The following is an 18,437-nucleotide window of genomic DNA, read 5'->3' on the forward strand; positions in this document are numbered from 1 at the left end:
ACAACTTCCTCCACGTCACTGCGTAAGTGAAACTGCGAATTGTGATAGAATAAACAATATATTTTATTAATTCAGACCTCTCGTCTTGAAAATATGAACTCTAAGTATGTGACAGTGACGTCATAACTTTGATGAAGCAGCTAATGTTTTCAAACGAAAAGCATAATTATGCTCAATAGCCTACTCTCTGGACACTATGCTTATAAATTGAACACGAAAAACTATATAGCCTATGCTTCTGTGTTTATTATTAAACGTTTTAGTCAAGTCTGCATAATATACAAAGAAAATGAAGGGGTGTACCAGCAAACATCTATAGGATTGGCCCATGATACAAGAGAAGGATCCCCAGAGGATACAAACTGATATGAATTAATCAACAAGTGAATAAAAAAATAACAGTTAACCTCTCGAGTACATGTAGCTTCACACAGAGTGAAATTTACATGCCTTTTGACTCTTTTTTATTTCTTTTAAAGTATTATTGACTCAAAAAGAATGTCTAAAAAGACATTACGAAAAGTAACTACGGACAAAGGCCAGTGTTTCGATCTTCCGATCTCTTCAGCGTAGTAAAGTGAAAGTAGAAAGTTGTCTTGAAGCGTTGGTTGAGATGATGATTTGAAACTTGAGTGATTGTTGTGAGACAATGAGACTGGATTTAAGTTTTAACTTTGGACCTCAGCGAAACGTAGTTTTACAGCCTAACGTAGTTTTACTTCTATTAGGCTGTAAAACTACGTTTCGCTGAGGTCCAAAGTTAAAACTTAAATCCAGTCTCATTGTCTCACAACAATCACTCAAGTTTCAAATCATCATCTCAACCAACGCTTCAAGACAACTTTCTATTTTCACTTTACTACGCTGAAGAGATCGGAAGATCGAAACACTGGCCTTTGTCCGTAGTTACTTTTCGTAATGTCTTTTTAGACATTCTTTTTGAGTCAATAATACTTTAAAAGAAATAAAAAAGAGTCAAAAGGCATGTAAATTTCACTCTGTGTGAAGCTACATGTACTTGAGAGGTTAACTGTTATTTTTTTATTCACCTGCATAATATAGTATGAAAATTCCTTTACTGAAATTAGTATGGTCATAACATAAATTCTGATCAAGATTTCAAGAAAAAAAATACCACTATACTTTAATTCTTTTATGGGATAGAGGAACATGATGCCAATGGTTGAGGTCGTGGTCGTATGAGCCTCTGGGGCCAAGGGTCTATCCTTTCACTTCACAATGTTTTTGGGCTACATCGGGGGGCTACTAGAGGCGCACTCGTGTGAGAGGCGTATCTCAGTAGTGTCAGGGCGAATGAACGGGTGTCGGCGGAGGAGATAAATGAATGGAATCTAGGAGTAGGCCTACTTGGCTTCCAGTCAGATTTTCATTCATGGTTCGCCAGATTAGCCGCAGAGATGTTTTGTTTGTCAGCTTTTTTGAGCAGAAATTAAGCGGCTGGCACGAATGGATGTCTTGATTTCACAGTCGAGGGGTACAGCCTCCGCTGACCAAACCAAGCATGATGTCTTTTTCCATTGATTTGTTTCTCATTATGTGGCCAAAATATGAAAGTTTCTGCCTGATGATTCTAGCTTCTAGGGATATGTCCGGTTTAATTTGTTCGAGAATTTTCTCATTTGTTACTTTGGCTGTCCAAGGAACACGCAGTAACCTTTTCCAACATCACAATTCAAATGCGCCAATCTTTCTTCTGTCTGTTTTGTTCATTGTCCATTAGGGTGGCTCGTTTTTGAACTTTTTTTTAAATTCTCTCGGGGTAGTGGGGAAATGGTGCCAATGAGTTAGAAAACAATCATGACAAAATTTGAGATTCGTAACAAATTGTCTTCAGCCTCCTCATGGGGCCCAAAAATCGAAAAATGGGGTCAAAAACGCAATTTTTTTAAAAATATTTTTAGTTTGGGTAGATACAATATTGTTTAGATATATCTAAATAACCTAAAAAAAAAAAATTGAAGTCATTTGAACTATTCCTTCAGCTTCCTCACAGCTTCTAAAAATTTTCATTTTGCTGAAAATTTTGCATTTTTGTTTGTGGTTACATAACTACAAACTTCGTCAGTGACGTAAATTCAAATAAAAGACGTCACTTTTTCCTACCAAATTAACCCATTTTCCTTAAAAAATGACGCAACAGCTCAGGGCAGGTCTATAAAGAGAAATACAATGACGTTTCATAGCTGGCAAAATGTCTAACGCAATTATGTATCATGTAACCACCCACAAAATGCGAAAATTTCAGCAAAATCGAAATTTTCATAAGCTGTGAGGAAGCTGAAAAAATAGTTGAAATGACTTCAATTTTTTTTCTTAGGCTAATTAGATATATCTAAACAATATTTTATCTACCCAAACTAAAAATATTTTTAAAAAAAATGCGTTTTTGACCCCATTTGTCGATTTTTGGGCCCCATGAGGAGGCTGAAGACAATTTTTTACAAATCTCAAATTTTGTCATGAGCGTTTTCTCACTTATTGGCACCATTTTCACTCTACCCCGAGAGAATTTAAAAAAAAAGTTCAAAAACGAGCCACCCTATTGTCCATGCTTCGCATCCGTAAGTTGCAATTGGGAATATAATAGTTTTGATCAGCTTCTTTTTTGTTTCTAATTTTATATCCTTACTCTTCCAACAAATGCATTTCTTTCCAGCGCTATTCTTCTCCTTATCTCTGGTGAGTTATTAGAGTCCCACATTATTTTTGAGCCTAGAAATATGAATTCCTTCACTGTTTCAATTTTTTGATTATCGATCTTGATATTTAGCCTATGTTATCTACTTTACCAGTTGTTATAATTTTTGTTTTTCAATCCAGCCCTTTCACTTTCCTTTTTCACTTTGATGATTAAGTCTTCAAGATCTTGTGCGTTCTCGGCCAAAAGGGTATCCTACCGTAGTGTCATCTGCATATCTCAAGTTGTTTATAATTCTGCCACCGATTTTTATTCCTATATTGGAATTATTCAACCCTGCTCTCCTCATGACCATTTCTGTGTACATGTTAAATAGAAGGAGATTAAATGCACCCTTGGCGTGTTCCTTTTTTAATTTTAAACCAGGCTGTATTTCCGTATGCTGTTCGAACTGTAGCTTCTTGATTTTCATACAATGACCTTATGAGTTCCAGCAAGTGCATTGGCGTTCCCATGTCTCTCAGACAACTCCAAAGAATGTTATGTTGGATAACATCAAAAGCTTTTGAATAATCAATAAAACACCAGTAGCCCACAGATCTTTTTTGTACTCCCTGCTGGTTTGCATAATCCTAAGGCTACCAGCAACTGATTTTAAATCGGCGATAGCCTCTGATCTAGCAGGCTTCTGTGATATCAGCAACGTTATCTACAGATTGCAGTGACAAAATGAAACACAGTTCTGGGAGAAATCCAGAGACTTACCGGTAGGCCTACTTTAGGTTTGATTTAGGCTTACAAAGTCAACATAGTGCACATGGTCATTGGTCAAAGCCAGTGACGTTCGGTGGCTTAAACCGTTGGGAAAGCAACTTGGAAATATTCTGCAGCAAGGTTAGTAGGCACGAAGGGCGTAACCGTCGGGCGAAGCCCGAAGGCGTGTTGCCGAAGGCAGCACTTCCAGCGGGGGGTCTGGGGGGCCTCCCCCAGAAATTTTTGAAAAACACTTCCAATTTGGTGCGCTCTGAGAGCATTTCCAAAACAAATCAAAAATAAAAATCTGTCAAATTGTGCTTCGCCTATGTGGTGATCATACATCCATTTAATGTTTAGAAGTAATGAACAATCTTAATTTTAACGTTGCAGGACCAAAATCCAGTGTTAGACATGGAATAATAGTTGTCTAAATATTTAATTCGTCATGAATGTTCATTCTCAGATATTCAATTAGGCCTATACTACAAAAACTAACACTTAGGCCTAACATGGCCATCTCCATGGGCCTAAATATTACAACCGCAAGCAATTTGTACAAAAAGCTGGATAAGTTTGCCTCCTGCGTATAGAAGCTTAACGAACTAAATATTGCATCCGCACCTGAACGCTCATTGGCGAAGTAACATTATATCAACGCTGCAAAAAGGGCAAAAGCATGACTATGAAAGCTAGTAGGCTAAAGTACATGGCGAGGAGACATAAAAAAACAGCAAGAAATATAAACTAAACAAACAAAAGTACATAATATAACAGTGAAGCTACCTTTCACACCGCATGAATAGGCACGGGTTTGATATAAAAAGTAGTAATGCGGCGATTTAAACACAGTTTCAATACATCATTCACTTAAAACAGATTTTCTGCAATATTTCAGACTAAAGAAGTTTACTGGCTCATAAAAGTTACCCTTGCTTAAGATCTGCTGCTCATCAACTTGCTTTTTGAAACACACATCTTGAAGGGCACCAAATTGAAAATTTTTACCTGAAAGTAAAATTCATACGTCTTTCTGCTCTGGCGAAATGTGCGATGACTGAATCCTGGAATGATTTTTTTTCTATTACTGAGGTGAGAAGCTCTGATTCTATAGATATAAGAGCCAGATCGGACAGCCTACTCTGACCCATCTTATTGCGAGCGTAGGACTTAATTCGTTTAAGAGAAGAAAACGATCTTTCTACACTTGATGTTGAAGCAGGTATAACGTTTACCAAGCAGCAAAGCAAATACAATTGAGACAAAGCAGATTTTGCTGAGAAACTATTGTTAGAAACGATTCCCCGCCCATTTAATATTATTGTTGTATCTCTGCTCCATTCTATTTTCATGCTTGAGTGACCCGGCCATGCATTAACAATTTTTGCTAGTTGATCTTTCTTTTTACGTTTTGGCATGGACTGGAGTGGTCATTGTTTTATAAATCTGGAGAACTGGAGATTTGGAGTGACTAGGGAATATGTAAGAATTCGGTAAGCAACTGTTTGTTTCGTTTTATTATTGTCGTTTTCAATACACCATTTCTTCTAATAAGTAAGGCCTGCACTTTATCCAGTCTAGGCAAAAAACGTTTTAGACATCATTTATAAAACATACCTTTGCTTGGTGCAAGGTTATGCCTGTCTAGTTAACTCTAGCTAGTTGTGTAATTTGTTTGTTATCCTAGGGTAGTCTTTTCAGGTCTGCCAAGGATTCATTTATGGTATGTGCCTTTGTCTAGCTCACTTTAGCTAGTTGTGTAATTTGTTTTGTTATCCTAGGGTAGTCTTGTCAGGTCTGCCAAGGATTCACTATTGGTTTGTGCCTTTGAGCCTGCCATGCTGTAAAGTTTGTTTGAATTTTGTAATTTGTTTGTTATCCTAGGGTAGTCTTTTCAGGTCTGCCTAGGATTCATTTTGTTGGTGTGTGCCTTTGAGCCTGCCATGCTGTAAAGTTTCTTTGAACTTTGTAACTAGTTGTTTGTTATCCTAGGGTAGTCTTTTCAGGTCTGCCAAGGATTCATTTTTTGGTTTGTGCCTTTGAGCCCGCCACGTTGTAAACTTTGTTTAAATTTTGTAAATAGATCTTCACTTTGGGCAGTCTTGTCAGGTCTGCCAAAGATTGAAGCTTCTAAGCCTGTACTCTGTCAGGCCATTGTTCTAGTCAGGTAGAACTGGTTACCGTTAAACCCTGTAATTTTAGTAGGTTGCTTACTGACATTCTCCGTAATATCGTGAAGGTCAATTGTCACCTCACCTAAGGTAAGTACCATACAGATTTTGTTTTTTGTAGCTGGTATATTGCTGTGTGTTAATTATGGCTCGTAAAAGGCCCAAGCAAACCCCAAGACGGGGTAAGCCAAATGGTTATGCTAGTGGCTCAACAGAGCAGCATGAGGCCGCCTCTAATATTAGTGGTCAACATGACAGTAGCGAAGAGCTGCCAGGTCTCGTTGTGTTAGAACAAGAGCTGGTTGAAATCGAGCTTGGCATAACTTCCATCGACATGGAGCTATGCTCAAGTGATGATTTCCTGAGTTCTTCTGAAGTTTTGGAGGTAAAGAAAAGATGCCTTGAACTTCAAAGGAAGCTCTCCCTTAAACGTTTAGATTTACTCAAATGCAAACCACAGCAATCAGGCTCAATAGAATCTAGGATGAACCGTATGGGGGAAAGCATTTATGGTTTGCTTGAAGCATGCTCTACCCTCATTCGAAGCTGTCGAGAGCAATCCAAGCAAGTGTCACATCAAACATCATCGGTAGTTATGGATGCAGGCAGTGACACAGGCAAAGCTGCTGAGTCTAGCAGTCACGTGACACCCCGTGAGAGTGGTGTAAAGATACCACCTGTAAAAGCAGAACAGGGTATCCTTCAGGGCAGCAGTAGTGCTAGTAATATTCTTAATCCTTACACATCTCCCTTTCGCACTGAAGCTAATAATAGTAGTGAATTTCCCATCGTCGTGCCTCAACCCCAGCTCAGTGCAGGGTTTCAAAATGTTCATGGTCCTCGGTTGTCGCTGGAGAAGTTTGACGGCAATGTGTTAAAGTTCTTTAACTTTAAAAGGCGTTTTGAACGATACATTGAGTCAAACTATCTAAGCTTTGAAGATCGCATCGCCTTTTTGGAGGACAATTGTGTAGGCCAGGCCTTGGAAGTAATTTCTGGCCTGAGTTGCTTGCAAAATAGTGAAAGAGCATATGGAATGGCATGGGATAGATTGAGAAAAAGGTTTGGCAACCCTGGAAAACTCATGGCCAAAGTGAAGGAAGATTTGCTGCAAGGACCCCCTATTTCAGAGTGGGATGCGCCGGGCCTCACAAAGCTTTGCGACAAGATGTATAAGTGTGAAGTCAGTTTCGATGGCTGGGGTAAGTCCCATCTTTTAAACAGTGATGAGGTGCTTCAACGGCTGTTCCTGCGACTTCCTTATAAGTTAAAGGAGCAGTTTGTTAATGTTAATCACTTGGGATCGGACTGTGCCACGTTTGGCGATTTAAGAGTCTTGGTCGAGGATGCAGCCTCTCGAGCCGACAGCCAATATGGCCATCTTATGCAACCAGGCAAAGATGTTAAGAGAGCTCTACAACCAACGATGGCTCGATCTAATCCGCAAGGTGGCTACAAGCGTGCTTCGGTTTGCACAACCCAAGAGCAGATTTCCCAATCTGCTAACCATAAGCAAGAGTCCTGTTGTTTGTGTGCAGAGTCGCATGCCCTATGGAAGTGTGAGATGTTTAAACAAAAGCCTGTTGCAGAAAGAAGAACCCTGGTGCAAAAGCATAGACTGTGTTTTTGTTGCTTGAGAGCAGGCCACAGAGTGGTTGATTGCAGATTTAAGAAATCTTGTGCAACGTGTGGATCGAGGCATAATTCACTTCTGCATGTAAACCGTGTGGAAGAGGAAAGCCCCTCTGCTCTGAAGAAGGGCATCTCAGCAACAACGTCCGCAACTGTGCCAGCAACATCTGGGACAACAATTTTTAAGGTTTTGCCAGTTAAGGTATGGGCTGGGGACCCCTCCAACTATACCTATACTTATGCTTTTATCGATGAAGGTTCTAGCGTCAGTCTATGCTCCTCAAGCCTCGTATCTCGCTTAGGGGTTGCTGCGACAAAAAGCAATGTGGAGTTGCTGACCACCAATGCTGTCTCCTTTCATGACAAGAAAATTGATTTTTTGGCTGTGCAGGGAATGGAAGAGCAGGCTGTGTTTTCCGTTGCAGATGCTCTGGTGATGGACCAGATTGTGGATGTCAGCCACAGTATTCCCACCGAAGCACTTAGTAGTGCATATAGTCATTTGGAGGACTTAAAGTTCCCTGAACTAAAAGATAGGAAGGTTGAGTTGTTATTGGGCAGCGATCTTCACCAGGCTTATCTTTTGCAGGAAGTTCGTACTGGCGCACCAGGAGAACCATGTGGACTGCACACTCTTCTGGGTTGGACCATTTATGGGAAAGATGGTGGCGATAGGCAACTCAACTCACCAGTAATGGTAAACTTTCTTAGCGTAAAGGAGTCTTGCGATAGAATGTTAAATGTATTGTTGCAGGATTTTAATGACATCGATGAGCCACAGGCCCCCTGTCCTTCAATTGAGGATAAACGTGCGCTGCAGATCATGCAGGACACGGTGAAGAAGGTGGATGGACACTATTCTGTAGGGCTGTTGTGGAAGGATGAAGACCCGGACTTGTGCAATAATCGCTCTATGGCACTCAAGCGCCTAGAGGGAATGAAGCGCCGATTTATTACTGACCCGGTGTTATTCAATAAGTATCGTGATAAAATGCAGGAATATGTTAAATGTGGCTATGCTGTGCCACTTGAAACTGGTGTGGTAGACACACCAGGGAAGACGTGCTATGTGCCCCATCACTGCACGACCAATGCGGCCAAGTTTAGAGTCGTTTTCGACTGCAGCGCGAAGTTTAAAGGCGTGTCATTAAATGACAAGCTGCTTCATGGCCCAGATCTCACCAATAACCTTGTAGGAACATTGTTTCGCTTCAGGCAACATCCGATCGCTGTTGTGGGCGATATTAAGGCCATGTTTTCCCAAGTACGCGTAGACGAAGGGGACAGGGATGCCTTTCGATTCTTATGGTATCCGGACGACGATCTCAAGCGGGAACCTATCGACTACCGCATGCAAACACATGTGTTTGGAGCAAAGTCGTCGCCATGCTGTGCTGCCTTCGCGCTTCGGATGACTGCCAAAGACAATGAAACAGGTGCCGATCAAAACACTGTTAACTCAGTTTTAAAAAATGTTTATGTTGACGATATTTGTCATTCATGTGAATCGCCGGATCAGGCTATCGAACTAATACAACAACTGCGTGAACTATTACAAAGTGGCGGCTTCCATTTAACTAAATTCCTGTCTAACAGTGCAGAGGTCTTGAGTTCTGTGTTGCAGGAAGACTTGGCGTCGAAGGTCGATTTGCCTCAGTGCCAGCTTCCAACGCAGAAAACCCTTGGTGTTGTGTGGAATGCTGCGAGCGATTGCATGGAGGTGAGGGTGAGTATCCAACAAAAGCCTAACACCCGGAGAGGCGTTCTCTCCATGATTTCGCAAACATACGACCCACTAGGTCTAATACAACCCTTCATTTTACCTGCTAGGCAACTCCTGCAGCAGGCATGTGACGCTCAACTTGATTGGGATGAACCCCTTAATGGCCTTGGGCCAGTAAACATTAATTGGGAAGCTTGGTTAAAGGCCCTTCCAGAGCTTGAATGTGTTTCCATCGCTAGAAGCCTGACTCTTTTTGGTAAATGTGCTATCCGCTTTGAATTGCATGGTTTTTGTGATGCCAGTACCAGTGGCTATGGGGTCGTGTTTTATGTTAAAGTGTTTTATGATGATTCTGTAGTAATTTGTAATTTTCTATTTGGCAAGGCTCGAGTGGCTCCATTAAAGCCTGTTAGCGTACCTCGCCTGGAGCTCACTGCTGCTGTGCTCGCTGCCAAAGTCTGCAATTTTATCCTGACGGAGTGTGATTTTAAATTCAATTGTGTTGTCTTATGGACAGACTCAACTGTTGTGCTGCGTTACATTAATAATACTTCGACTCGTTTCCACACCTTTGTGGCTAATAGGCTGAGCACTATTCACATGCTTACCAGTGTCAATCAATGGCATTATGTACCGACTACTTTAAACCCCGCTGACCTCGCGTCTCGGGGAGTTTGGCCTGATAAAGTTAATACCGCTAAGCTTTGGTTTAATGGTCCTAAGTTTTTGCATGATGTCACGAGCAATTGGCCAAACCAGCCCGACTTTGTTGGCGGAATTTCGTCAGACGATCCAGAGGTTAAAAGCATTGAACATTGCTCAGCTCAGCAACACGCGATTACGGACTCAGACTCTCTCTGTCGGTTGTTTACCCGCTACTCGCATTTCCACGATCTGCAAAGAACGGTTGCATGGTTGCTTCGCTTCAAATTGTACCTGAAAAGGAAATGCCGAGATGACTCCTTGACTGTTAAGACAGATTCGCTCAGTGTCGAGGAGATGGACGAAGCTGAACTTGCCATTGTCACAGCCGCCCAGCATCAAGCATACCCGACGGTGTTCGCAGTTCTCCATAACCACCCAGGATTTGACGCCCCGGTGGAACTCGTGTCCGACCTGCAGTTGAAGAAGCATGTGGCTTTGAAGGAGCTACAGTCCCTAAACCCCTATGTTGTTAACGAAACGTTAAGAGTTGGTGGGCGATTGCAACAATCTTCTCTGTCAAGCGGAAGAAGGCATCCGATCATTCTCCCATATCAGCACCCAATCACCGATCTAGTGATCATGAGGTATCACGAACGAGAAGGACACATGGGATGCTCACAAGTCCTTACTGCCATTGCTTCCCGTTATTGGATTGTCAAAGGGCGATCAGCTGTCAAAAGGGTCTTGCATTCCTGTATGAACTGTCGTTTTTGGAAAGCTACCGCCGGAAAACAGCAGATGGGCAACTTACCTGCTCCACGCGTAAACAAATCCATTCCTTTTCAAGCTGCTGGCACTGACCTTCTTGGTCCATTGATGGTAAAGAGCGGCCGCAGCAGTGTTAAGCGATATGTTTGTATTTTTAATTGTTTGGCGACCCGTGCTGTGCACTTTGAGGTCGTGCAATCCCTGGAGGCAAGTGCATTCATTCAAGCCTACCGAAGATTCTGCAGCCGTAGAAACGTTTGTCCTACTGATCTGTACAGTGACAACGGAGGAAACTTTGTTGCTGCAGACCGCGAACTTCGGCAAGGACTCAAGAACCTCCATCAAAAGAAAGTCACCGATGCCTTACTTCGGCATGAAACGAACTGGCACTTCAACCCTCCGCGTGCTTCACATCAAGGCGGCTTCTACGAAATATTTTTTCGTTTATTAAGAAAATTGATGCGGTCGCTGGTAGGAAACGCTACGTTGGATGAGTTCGACCTTCTAACGCTGGTAGCAGAGATTGAAAGAATTTTAAACGATCGTCCCATCACTTCGCTCCCATCGTCACCAGATGATCTGCAAGCCCTGACTCCAAGTATGATACTCACCGGATCAGCTTGTGACACCCTACCGCCAGATGTTTTTATGAAGGCTGACGGTTATCGACGCTCTTGGAGAAAGACCCAATACCTCACAAACAAGTTTTGGGAACAATGGCTGTTGCAATATCTCCCTCTGTTGCAGCCCCGACAAAAGTGGTTTGGCACATCTCCAAGCTTGAAACCAGGCGATTTGGTACTGGTAGCGGACGAGGCAACTAAACGTGGGCACTGGCCCAAGGCTATTGTAAAAGAAGTTATGCCGGACACTAATAAACTTGTCAGACGCGTGCGAGTAAAGGTTGCTGACGGTACAGAGTTTGTTCGCGACATCAGAAAGATCTGCCTGCTAGAGGGCAGTATGGACTTTTAAAATGACAATTTTGTTTTCTAGGCTGGCTGGTTGGCACGATTGCACAACTGACATTGCTCATGCTGCTTAGGTTTCATATTTGAATTGTATTGCGTGTTTGTGTTTATTTTACTATTATTATTCTTGTGCTCCTCACTACCGCAGCTAGCGCGGCGTCGTCGATGCATTTGCATCCAGCAGTTCTGCCATAACTGTTATTGACTCCCATTAATAGTGTTGTTTCTATTTGCATCCTGCAGTTATTTACACTGTAGCAGTCTAGCTCTGTTTTTGGTCTGACTATTTCACACACCTGTCTCACTACTAATGCTTTTGCTATGTGCGATATTATTTTTTGTGTTTTGTCAATTCATTGCTTAATTATCACGACTCGACTTAACAGTCGCGTGTTTTTTCTGGTAGCCTACTTTTGCTCTGACGTTAATGTCACTTGCGCTGGTCATAGCATTGTGCAGTATTAGGTTGTACGAATGTACGTGTGCTTTTGTTTATGCCATATCCCCACTTCTGCCACTGGTACCATGTATGCTATCATTTGTTTTTCGTGTATCCGTTTATGCTGACTTCCAGTTGTCGGTAGACTTATGTTTTTGTGCTTAATTTTAGCAATCGCTAAGCATGTTGGTCAAAAGGGTTTTTTAACTCCTCTTGGGCGTGTCTTCGATGTCCTTCTGTAGGCTACTGTTATGCATGTTCTATTAAGTTTGTGTGTAATGCAAGCCAGCCTTTGTGTTGCAATTGTGATCCTTGCTAACCGCGAATATTTTTGATTCTGGTCGATATTTGCATAATTCATGTTCATTGTCGTTTATTTGGCCACCTTGTGGCAATTAGTTGGTTTGTATTTTGCTTCGTTGTAATCGTTTTACAGTGGTAAAACCCTCATTTGTTAAACTCTGGTTTTGGGGGTGGGTATGTTAGAAACGATTCCCCGCCCATTTAATATTATTGTTGTATCTCTGCTCCATTCTATTTTCATGCTTGAGTGACCCGGCCATGCATTAACAATTTTTGCTAGTTGATCTTTCTTTTTACGTTTTGGCATGGACTGGAGTGGTCATTGTTTTATAAATCTGGAGAACTGGAGATTTGGAGTGACTAGGGAATATGTAAGAATTCGGTAAGCAACTGTTTGTTTCGTTTTATTATTGTCGTTTTCAATACACCATTTCTTCTAATAAGTAAGGCCTGCACTTTATCCAGTCTAGGCAAAAAACGTTTTAGACAACTATCATTCAAAAACTTTAACATTTCTGCTGGTGATTTTCTTCGAAACTCCTGTGTCGAATAAAGCATTTTTAGTTGATTTTTTAACGAAACTTTGTCAAAAGCAAAACCGTAGTTGTCCCAAAGAACTTCAAAAGATTCAGCCGGAAAGTCTCGGCAGTAATCATTAAACTTCGAACTGTCCAACAAATCAAGAAACCGAATTTTTGAATAGTCAGCAAAACGGGTGCGCATATGTTGGGTAATATTATCTATGATTTCATAGAATGCAGCACGAAAATTTGATTGAGCATCATTGGTGGGACTTGAGCTTCTCAGTCGTTTCGTTGGAGGGCCCACATCATTGACAGTTGCAGCGTAAATCTCGTCAAAGAAATTGCGAGTTGATTGAATTGTTTGAAGGGTAGCATCGATTTTTTGCCTGCAATCCAGTATATCGAACGAAGACTTTTGTAGAACTGAAAATAAAACGTCCGTGTGAGAAAAAATTCTGTTGAAAACAGACAAATAGAAACAAAACGAAAAGTCTTCCAAGTTAGCCAGATGACCAGAAACTGACTCCAACACAGCAGAAGGCACATCGCCAGCATTATCCAGCAAGGTAGTAAAAACAAGACGTAACTCCGACAGATTTTCGTACACAGTGTTTACGAGACGAGATGCATAATTCCAACGTGTTACGCACACATGTGGAAGACGACGGCGTAAAACATCGACAAGAAGCTTGGTACGCTTTGCAGAATGCGAAAAGAAGGCAGCCAAACCATTCAGAGAAGCGAAAAACACTTTGCAAGAGGGAATTGCTTGGACACTTTGAGACAATACTAAATTTAATACATGTGCGTAGCAGTAAATAAACAAAGCAGTAGGATAAACACATTTAATTTTAGCCTGTACTCCGTTAAGAGAGGATGACATCACAACTGCGCCATCATAAGTTTGTGAGACAAGTTTATTACCACAATCCGCAAAATCTTTGATGTTACTTAATATCAGAGAAGACACTGCACTGGCTGACTTATCTTCACTCACGTCATTCATACAAATGAATCTTTCCACGGGACTTCCGTCACACACGTAGCGATAAACCAAAGAAAACTGACTTTTACAAGAAATATCTGTTGTTTCGTCAGCTAAAATTGACACAAATGGTGATTCTGCAATTTCTTTTTTGATTACTTGCCTTAAGGCGTGGGCAACAGCGTGTATCATGTCATTTTGAACATGATTAGATATCCCTTTAAAAACACTAGAAGAATTCAAGTGTTCTTGTAAATCTGGATCTAATTGGGCAGTGTAAATTAGTAATTCCCGGTAATTACCAGCATTTCGAGACCCGGCACTTTCGTCATTGCCGCGAAATGCGAGTTCCTGCTTTCCAAGCCAACAGACAATTTTGATTAACTTCCAGAGAATGGCTCTGTTTTTCTCCACCATGCGGTTGTGTGCAGAGATATTCACCCGGCACTCCTAGTTGCATGTCAACACGCTGGCTTCCAAAGATTGATCCACTCAGCGTAGCCTTGATATGTAACGTAGATTTTTTATGCTTGTGAGCTTTAACGGCAAGATTGCGCAGACTCCGGATACCTTTTTTTACCCAAGGTCCGTTCCGATCTTCAGAGAATAAAAGACAGGTCCAGCAGAATAAACAATTTTTTTGGTCACTTCCTGTAAGCCATTCAATTTTTTGGTAAGTCGAGACGTGAAAACGACGAACGCATTTTCTGTCTTGTTTACTTAGCTCAGTAAGTTCAGGCAGAGGTCTACCAGCATCTACTATGTTACGCTTTTCTTCAAACGTTCTTGAGGAAAAAGACCTATCAAAAAGTTGATCCACAGTATTCATTTTACTTTTAATTTATGCAGTTCTTGAAACAATTAATTCTTGCACTCATCAGTTATTAACAAATCCCCTAAAATATTTTCTTACTTCAGAAATATACAAGCGCACTTGGAATTTCCGTAGGCCTACAAGCAAGTGAAATTTATATTTACGCTGAAGTTTAGATAGTTGTGTATTTGCAATAGCACTCAGTAGCAATAACAACCAAAGGCATAGCATAACCCATTACAACCAAATCATTCAAGTTTCAGCGTACAATCTATGCTGTTTTCCACCAACTCGAATAAGCTACAATGTGACTAAATTTGGAGCTACCCAGTACTTTTGACAGTCAAGTTTCTTGCCCAAGGAACAACAGGCGGTGGCTGGAGTCGAACCCTCAAGCTCTCAACTGCGAACCCCACGCACTAACAATTACGCCACGACTGTTAGTTCAATGGTATAAGCACTTTCTTTGCATAATATTAATTAGGCTAATTGCTTCTGTTGCATTTTCCGACTTCCAACTGGTTAACACATTATTAGCTACTAACTAGGGCTAGGCTAATTCTACTGCAATAATTAAAAGCAGCTGCTTTACAGCTTTATCCTGTGTAGGCTACCTATTGCACTGAGGAGTTTGGAAGGCCGAAACGGTGTGCCACTGTCTGCACTTACGAATAATAAGCTTATGTAGGCTGATTCTTTCTGTTGATTCTATTACCAACTGCAACACAGTCGGCTACCATCAGGGGTAACTGTTACGGAGACTGACATGAGAATCTATACAAGAAATGCAGTGTCTCTGCGGTCTGAAATATTTCTATGACGAGATAGTCTAGCCATTGTACGCATTGACCTGACGTCACTGGGAAAGCAAAACTACCCATGCCATAACCATAACACATCTGATTGGCTAAGCAGCTGGTGACGTTTTGCAAAACGACTGATGATTGGATAAAACGAAGGCGTTTTTTGACATTTTTGAACTTGGGAAAGCAAGTTTGATAGTTGCTTACCTGGAGCTTCAGTGGTTATTTCTGACAGAAGCGTTTGCGTTAATTGGCATTTATAGGCAAGACATGCGGTTTGGTGAGGACTTAGACTACTCACAAGCGTTACGAGTAATTCTAGTCACGAATACAGTAATTTTCAAGTTAAAATAGACGTGATAAAAATAATAAGAAGTTAAACCAAGAATTCAGTCTTTATATTTTGCATAGTTTTCGCTCAGGTAAGCACTGCTTTCCTTGCTTTCCCTCACCGATCGTCACTGGTCAAAGCCAACATTTACTGTAGCTTAATATAGGCTTTATCATACAAAAGCATAACATTAAATAAGTCCATAAGGCGGTTAAAGTCAACATCGTGAGTATATATTAGGTTTTATCGTATAAACCTAATACATTTTTTATGACTAGTTATCTGGAAAAACCAAATATACGCCATGTTTTAATAAACAAACAAAAACCAGGCTCAAATTTCATTCTTAAAAATTTTGTTTAGTTGTCCGTTCCAGTCTTACAAAAGTCAACTTCGAGTGTTTTACCTTAGTAATTTTACAACTATAAACACAAAAAGTCGTTTATGTAGAAAACTTGAAACTGGCGGATATTAGGTTCTGCCAAATCACGGCAGAGCTGGGCTAGGGGAAAGTAGGGTAATATGGGAAAGTTCGTAATATGGTCCGCCCTTGTTTGGCGTACTTGAAAAGGGCTTGTGGTCACTGTTCCTGAACAATTCGAAAGAAAACTTGACCACAAAGAAACGCAAAGTTTGATGAAACTTTTTTTGTGTGAATGAAGCAACGTGATTATTGGGTTTTGGTGGGAGTTGTTATAATTCTGCTTGAACGCAATAAATGGCAAGATTGGATTCAAAGAGGAAGAAGCGCTGGACAGAAGCCATAGACTCAATCGACTTCACGCACTCCAGCCGCACAGCATGGAGAACACTCAACAACCTCACTAGCAGATCACGTGCCTCTCGTCGCCAATGCCCCATTTCAGCAAATGGCATCGCCTCACAACTTGTGAAAAATGGAGTGCACAGAACGAGAGACCGTGAATCAGACAAGTCCGTCCTCAAGGAAATGACGAACCTCTGGAAGGTCCCAACACCTGTCGAGGGCAACATCTCTGGTGAGTTTACCCCAGAAGAATTTGCCTCCGCCCTCCAGCACCTAAAGCCAGGCAAATCCCCGGGCCTTGACCACCTATGCCCGGAACTAATACTCCAAGCTGCCCCCTCTATGAGGTTGTGGTTAAAAGAATTCCTTTCCTGCTGCTTGCGTCACCTGCGCATCCCAAGAATCTGGAGAAGAGCCCTAGTGGTTGCAGTCCCAAAGCCGAAGAAGCCCCCAGGGGATCCGAAGAGCTACCGCCCCATCTCTCTGCTCTGTATCCCCTTCAAGATACTCGAAAGACTTATCTACGCCCGTGTCGAACCGATAATAGACCCTCAGCTCCCTCGGGAACAAGCCGGCTTTCGCCACGGAAGATCAACTGTAGACCAGGTCACTCTGATGACCCAAGACATCGAGGACAGCTTCTCGGCAAAAAAGAAGGCTGGCGCCGTGTTTGTCGATCTCACGGCTGCCTACGACACTGTATGGCACAGCGGCCTTACCTGCAAACTACTCCGTCTCCTTCCTGACAGGCACATGGTCCATATGATTATGGAACTTGTGCAAAACCGCAGCTTTACCCTTTCCACCGGTAGCGGCCGACGAAGTAGACTACGTCGACTCAGGAACGGCGTCCCACAGGGCTCTGTCCTGGCCCCCCTCCTCTTTAACACTTACATCTATGACCTGCCTGACACCATCTCCAGGAAGTATGCTTACGCAGACGATCTGGCTCTCCTGCATCCAGCCGGAGATTGGCAGTCAATGGAGAGGAACCTAAGCCAGGACATGTCAACTATATCAACATATCTCCAGAAATGGAAGCTACAGCTCAGCAAGGCAAAGACAGTGTCGGCGGCCTTCCACCTAAACAACAAGGAAGCAAAACGTGAGATCAACATTACCACCGATGACGAACACCTCCCCTACTGCGCCGAACCCACCTACCTCGGCGTAACCCTGGACAGGTCACTCACGTACCGACGACACCTGGAGTCACTGCGCAAAAAACTATCTGCGCGCGTTGCACTTTTGAGGCGGCTGGCGGGTTCCGGCTGGGGAGCTGATGCGAAAACCCTTCGCACAGCTACCTTGGCCCTCGTCCATTCTACCGCCGAGTACTGCGCACCAGTGTGGTGCCGCAGCTCTCACACCCGCCACATTGACACCGCCATCAATGACGCACTACGCACTGTGACTGGATGCCTGCGTCCCACTCCAACGGACTGCCTTCCCATCCTTGCAGGCATCCAACCTGCTGAGCTTCGCCGTAAAGGAGCCATGATTTCCCTTGCTCGTCGCGCACTGGACCCCGACCACCTCCTCCACAGTACATTCCAGCGCCTACCTGGAGGACAGCAGCGACTGAAATCAAGACGCCCATTTGTGCCCGCCGCACGACAGCTTCTGAACAACGTTGAAGATCTTGTAATAAGTGCGGCACACTGGACGAACTACAGTTCCATGTTCCATGACTCCATGTTCCATGTTCCATGACTCCATGTTCCATGACTCCAGGTTCCATGACTCCATGTTCCATGACTCCATGTTCCATGACTCCATGTTCCATGACTCCATGTTCCATGACTCCATGTTCCATGACTCCATGTTCCATGACTCCATGTTCCATGACTCCATGTTCCATGACTCCATGTTCCATGACTCCATGTTCCATGACTCCATGTCATGGAACATGGAGTGGCAAAACAACACCTCCCGACTCCGTGATTTCCTACCCGACGTCGATCCCCACCCTCCGGGAATGTCCCTCGCAAGACTTGCGTGGGTCCGGCTTAACCGCCTACGAACCGGCGTCGGTCGCTTTCGTTCAGACATGTGCAAATGGGGCCTGGCTCCCTCACCGGGATGCGAGTGTGGCGCCACAGACCAGACAGTAGCTCATGTCGTCCATGACTGCCCAATCCATCAACCAC

The 18,437-nt window shown here is 42.7% G+C and overlaps 4 protein-coding genes across 4 annotated transcripts in view; 2 read left to right on the forward strand and 2 right to left on the reverse strand.

The window, feature by feature from the left end:
• Positions 1 to 5,728: 5,728 nt before the first annotated feature.
• Positions 5,729 to 9,098, forward strand: LOC145765088 (uncharacterized). The gene is made up of 2 exons (XM_082576836.1): positions 5,729 to 8,651; positions 8,840 to 9,098. Exons 1-2 carry the CDS (start codon positions 5,729 to 5,731, stop codon positions 8,962 to 8,964), a joined length of 3,048 nt encoding a protein of 1,015 aa, XP_082432962.1. The 3' UTR covers positions 8,965 to 9,098.
• Positions 9,099 to 9,538: 440 nt separating this feature from the next.
• On the forward strand, positions 9,539 to 11,326 carry LOC145765095 (uncharacterized). Its single transcript, XM_082576848.1, has one exon. It carries the CDS (start codon positions 9,539 to 9,541, stop codon positions 11,324 to 11,326), a length of 1,788 nt encoding a protein of 595 aa, XP_082432974.1.
• Positions 11,327 to 12,024: 698 nt separating this feature from the next.
• LOC145765103 (zinc finger MYM-type protein 1-like) lies at positions 12,025 to 18,186 on the reverse strand. The gene is made up of 3 exons (XM_082576859.1): positions 17,950 to 18,186; positions 12,664 to 14,023; positions 12,025 to 12,146 (listed from the first exon to the last, which is right to left on the reverse strand). Exons 1-3 carry the CDS (start codon positions 18,184 to 18,186, stop codon positions 12,025 to 12,027), a joined length of 1,719 nt encoding a protein of 572 aa, XP_082432985.1.
• Positions 12,827 to 18,437, reverse strand: part of LOC145775758 (lactosylceramide 1,3-N-acetyl-beta-D-glucosaminyltransferase B-like) — a 35,992-nt gene continuing 30,381 nt past the window's right edge. The window contains exon 6 of the transcript XR_014290175.1: positions 12,827 to 13,011. The gene's annotated coding sequence lies outside the window, so the exon portion shown is untranslated. The remainder of the gene's footprint in view (positions 13,012 to 18,437) is intronic.

The sequence above is a fragment of the Aplidium turbinatum genome, chromosome 1, assembly GCF_918807975.1.
Source record: "Aplidium turbinatum chromosome 1, kaAplTurb1.1, whole genome shotgun sequence".
NCBI lineage: Eukaryota > Metazoa > Chordata > Ascidiacea > Aplousobranchia > Polyclinidae > Aplidium > Aplidium turbinatum.

What these genes read in the sequence shown, in the direction of transcription:
- LOC145765103 (XM_082576859.1), bottom strand. Translation starts at nt 18,186, where the DNA reads ATGGAGTCATGGAACATGGAGTCATGGAACATGGAGTCATGGAACATG. An exon ending in ATGGAACTGTAGTTCGTCCA is followed by an intron (nt 14,024 to 17,949) that starts GTGTGCCGCACT and finishes ACATGCAACTAG; the next exon opens with GAGTGCCGGGTGAATATCTC. An exon ending in AGTTCTTTGGGACAACTACG is followed by an intron (nt 12,147 to 12,663) that starts GTTTTGCTTTTG and finishes AATTGCCACAAG; the next exon opens with GTGGCCAAATAAACGACAAT.
- LOC145765095 (XM_082576848.1), top strand. Translation starts at nt 9,539, where the DNA reads ATGCTTACCAGTGTCAATCAATGGCATTATGTACCGACTACTTTAAAC.
- LOC145765088 (XM_082576836.1), top strand. Translation starts at nt 5,729, where the DNA reads ATGGCTCGTAAAAGGCCCAAGCAAACCCCAAGACGGGGTAAGCCAAAT. An exon ending in TGCCAAAGACAATGAAACAG is followed by an intron (nt 8,652 to 8,839) that starts GTGCCGATCAAA and finishes TCTGTGTTGCAG; the next exon opens with GAAGACTTGGCGTCGAAGGT.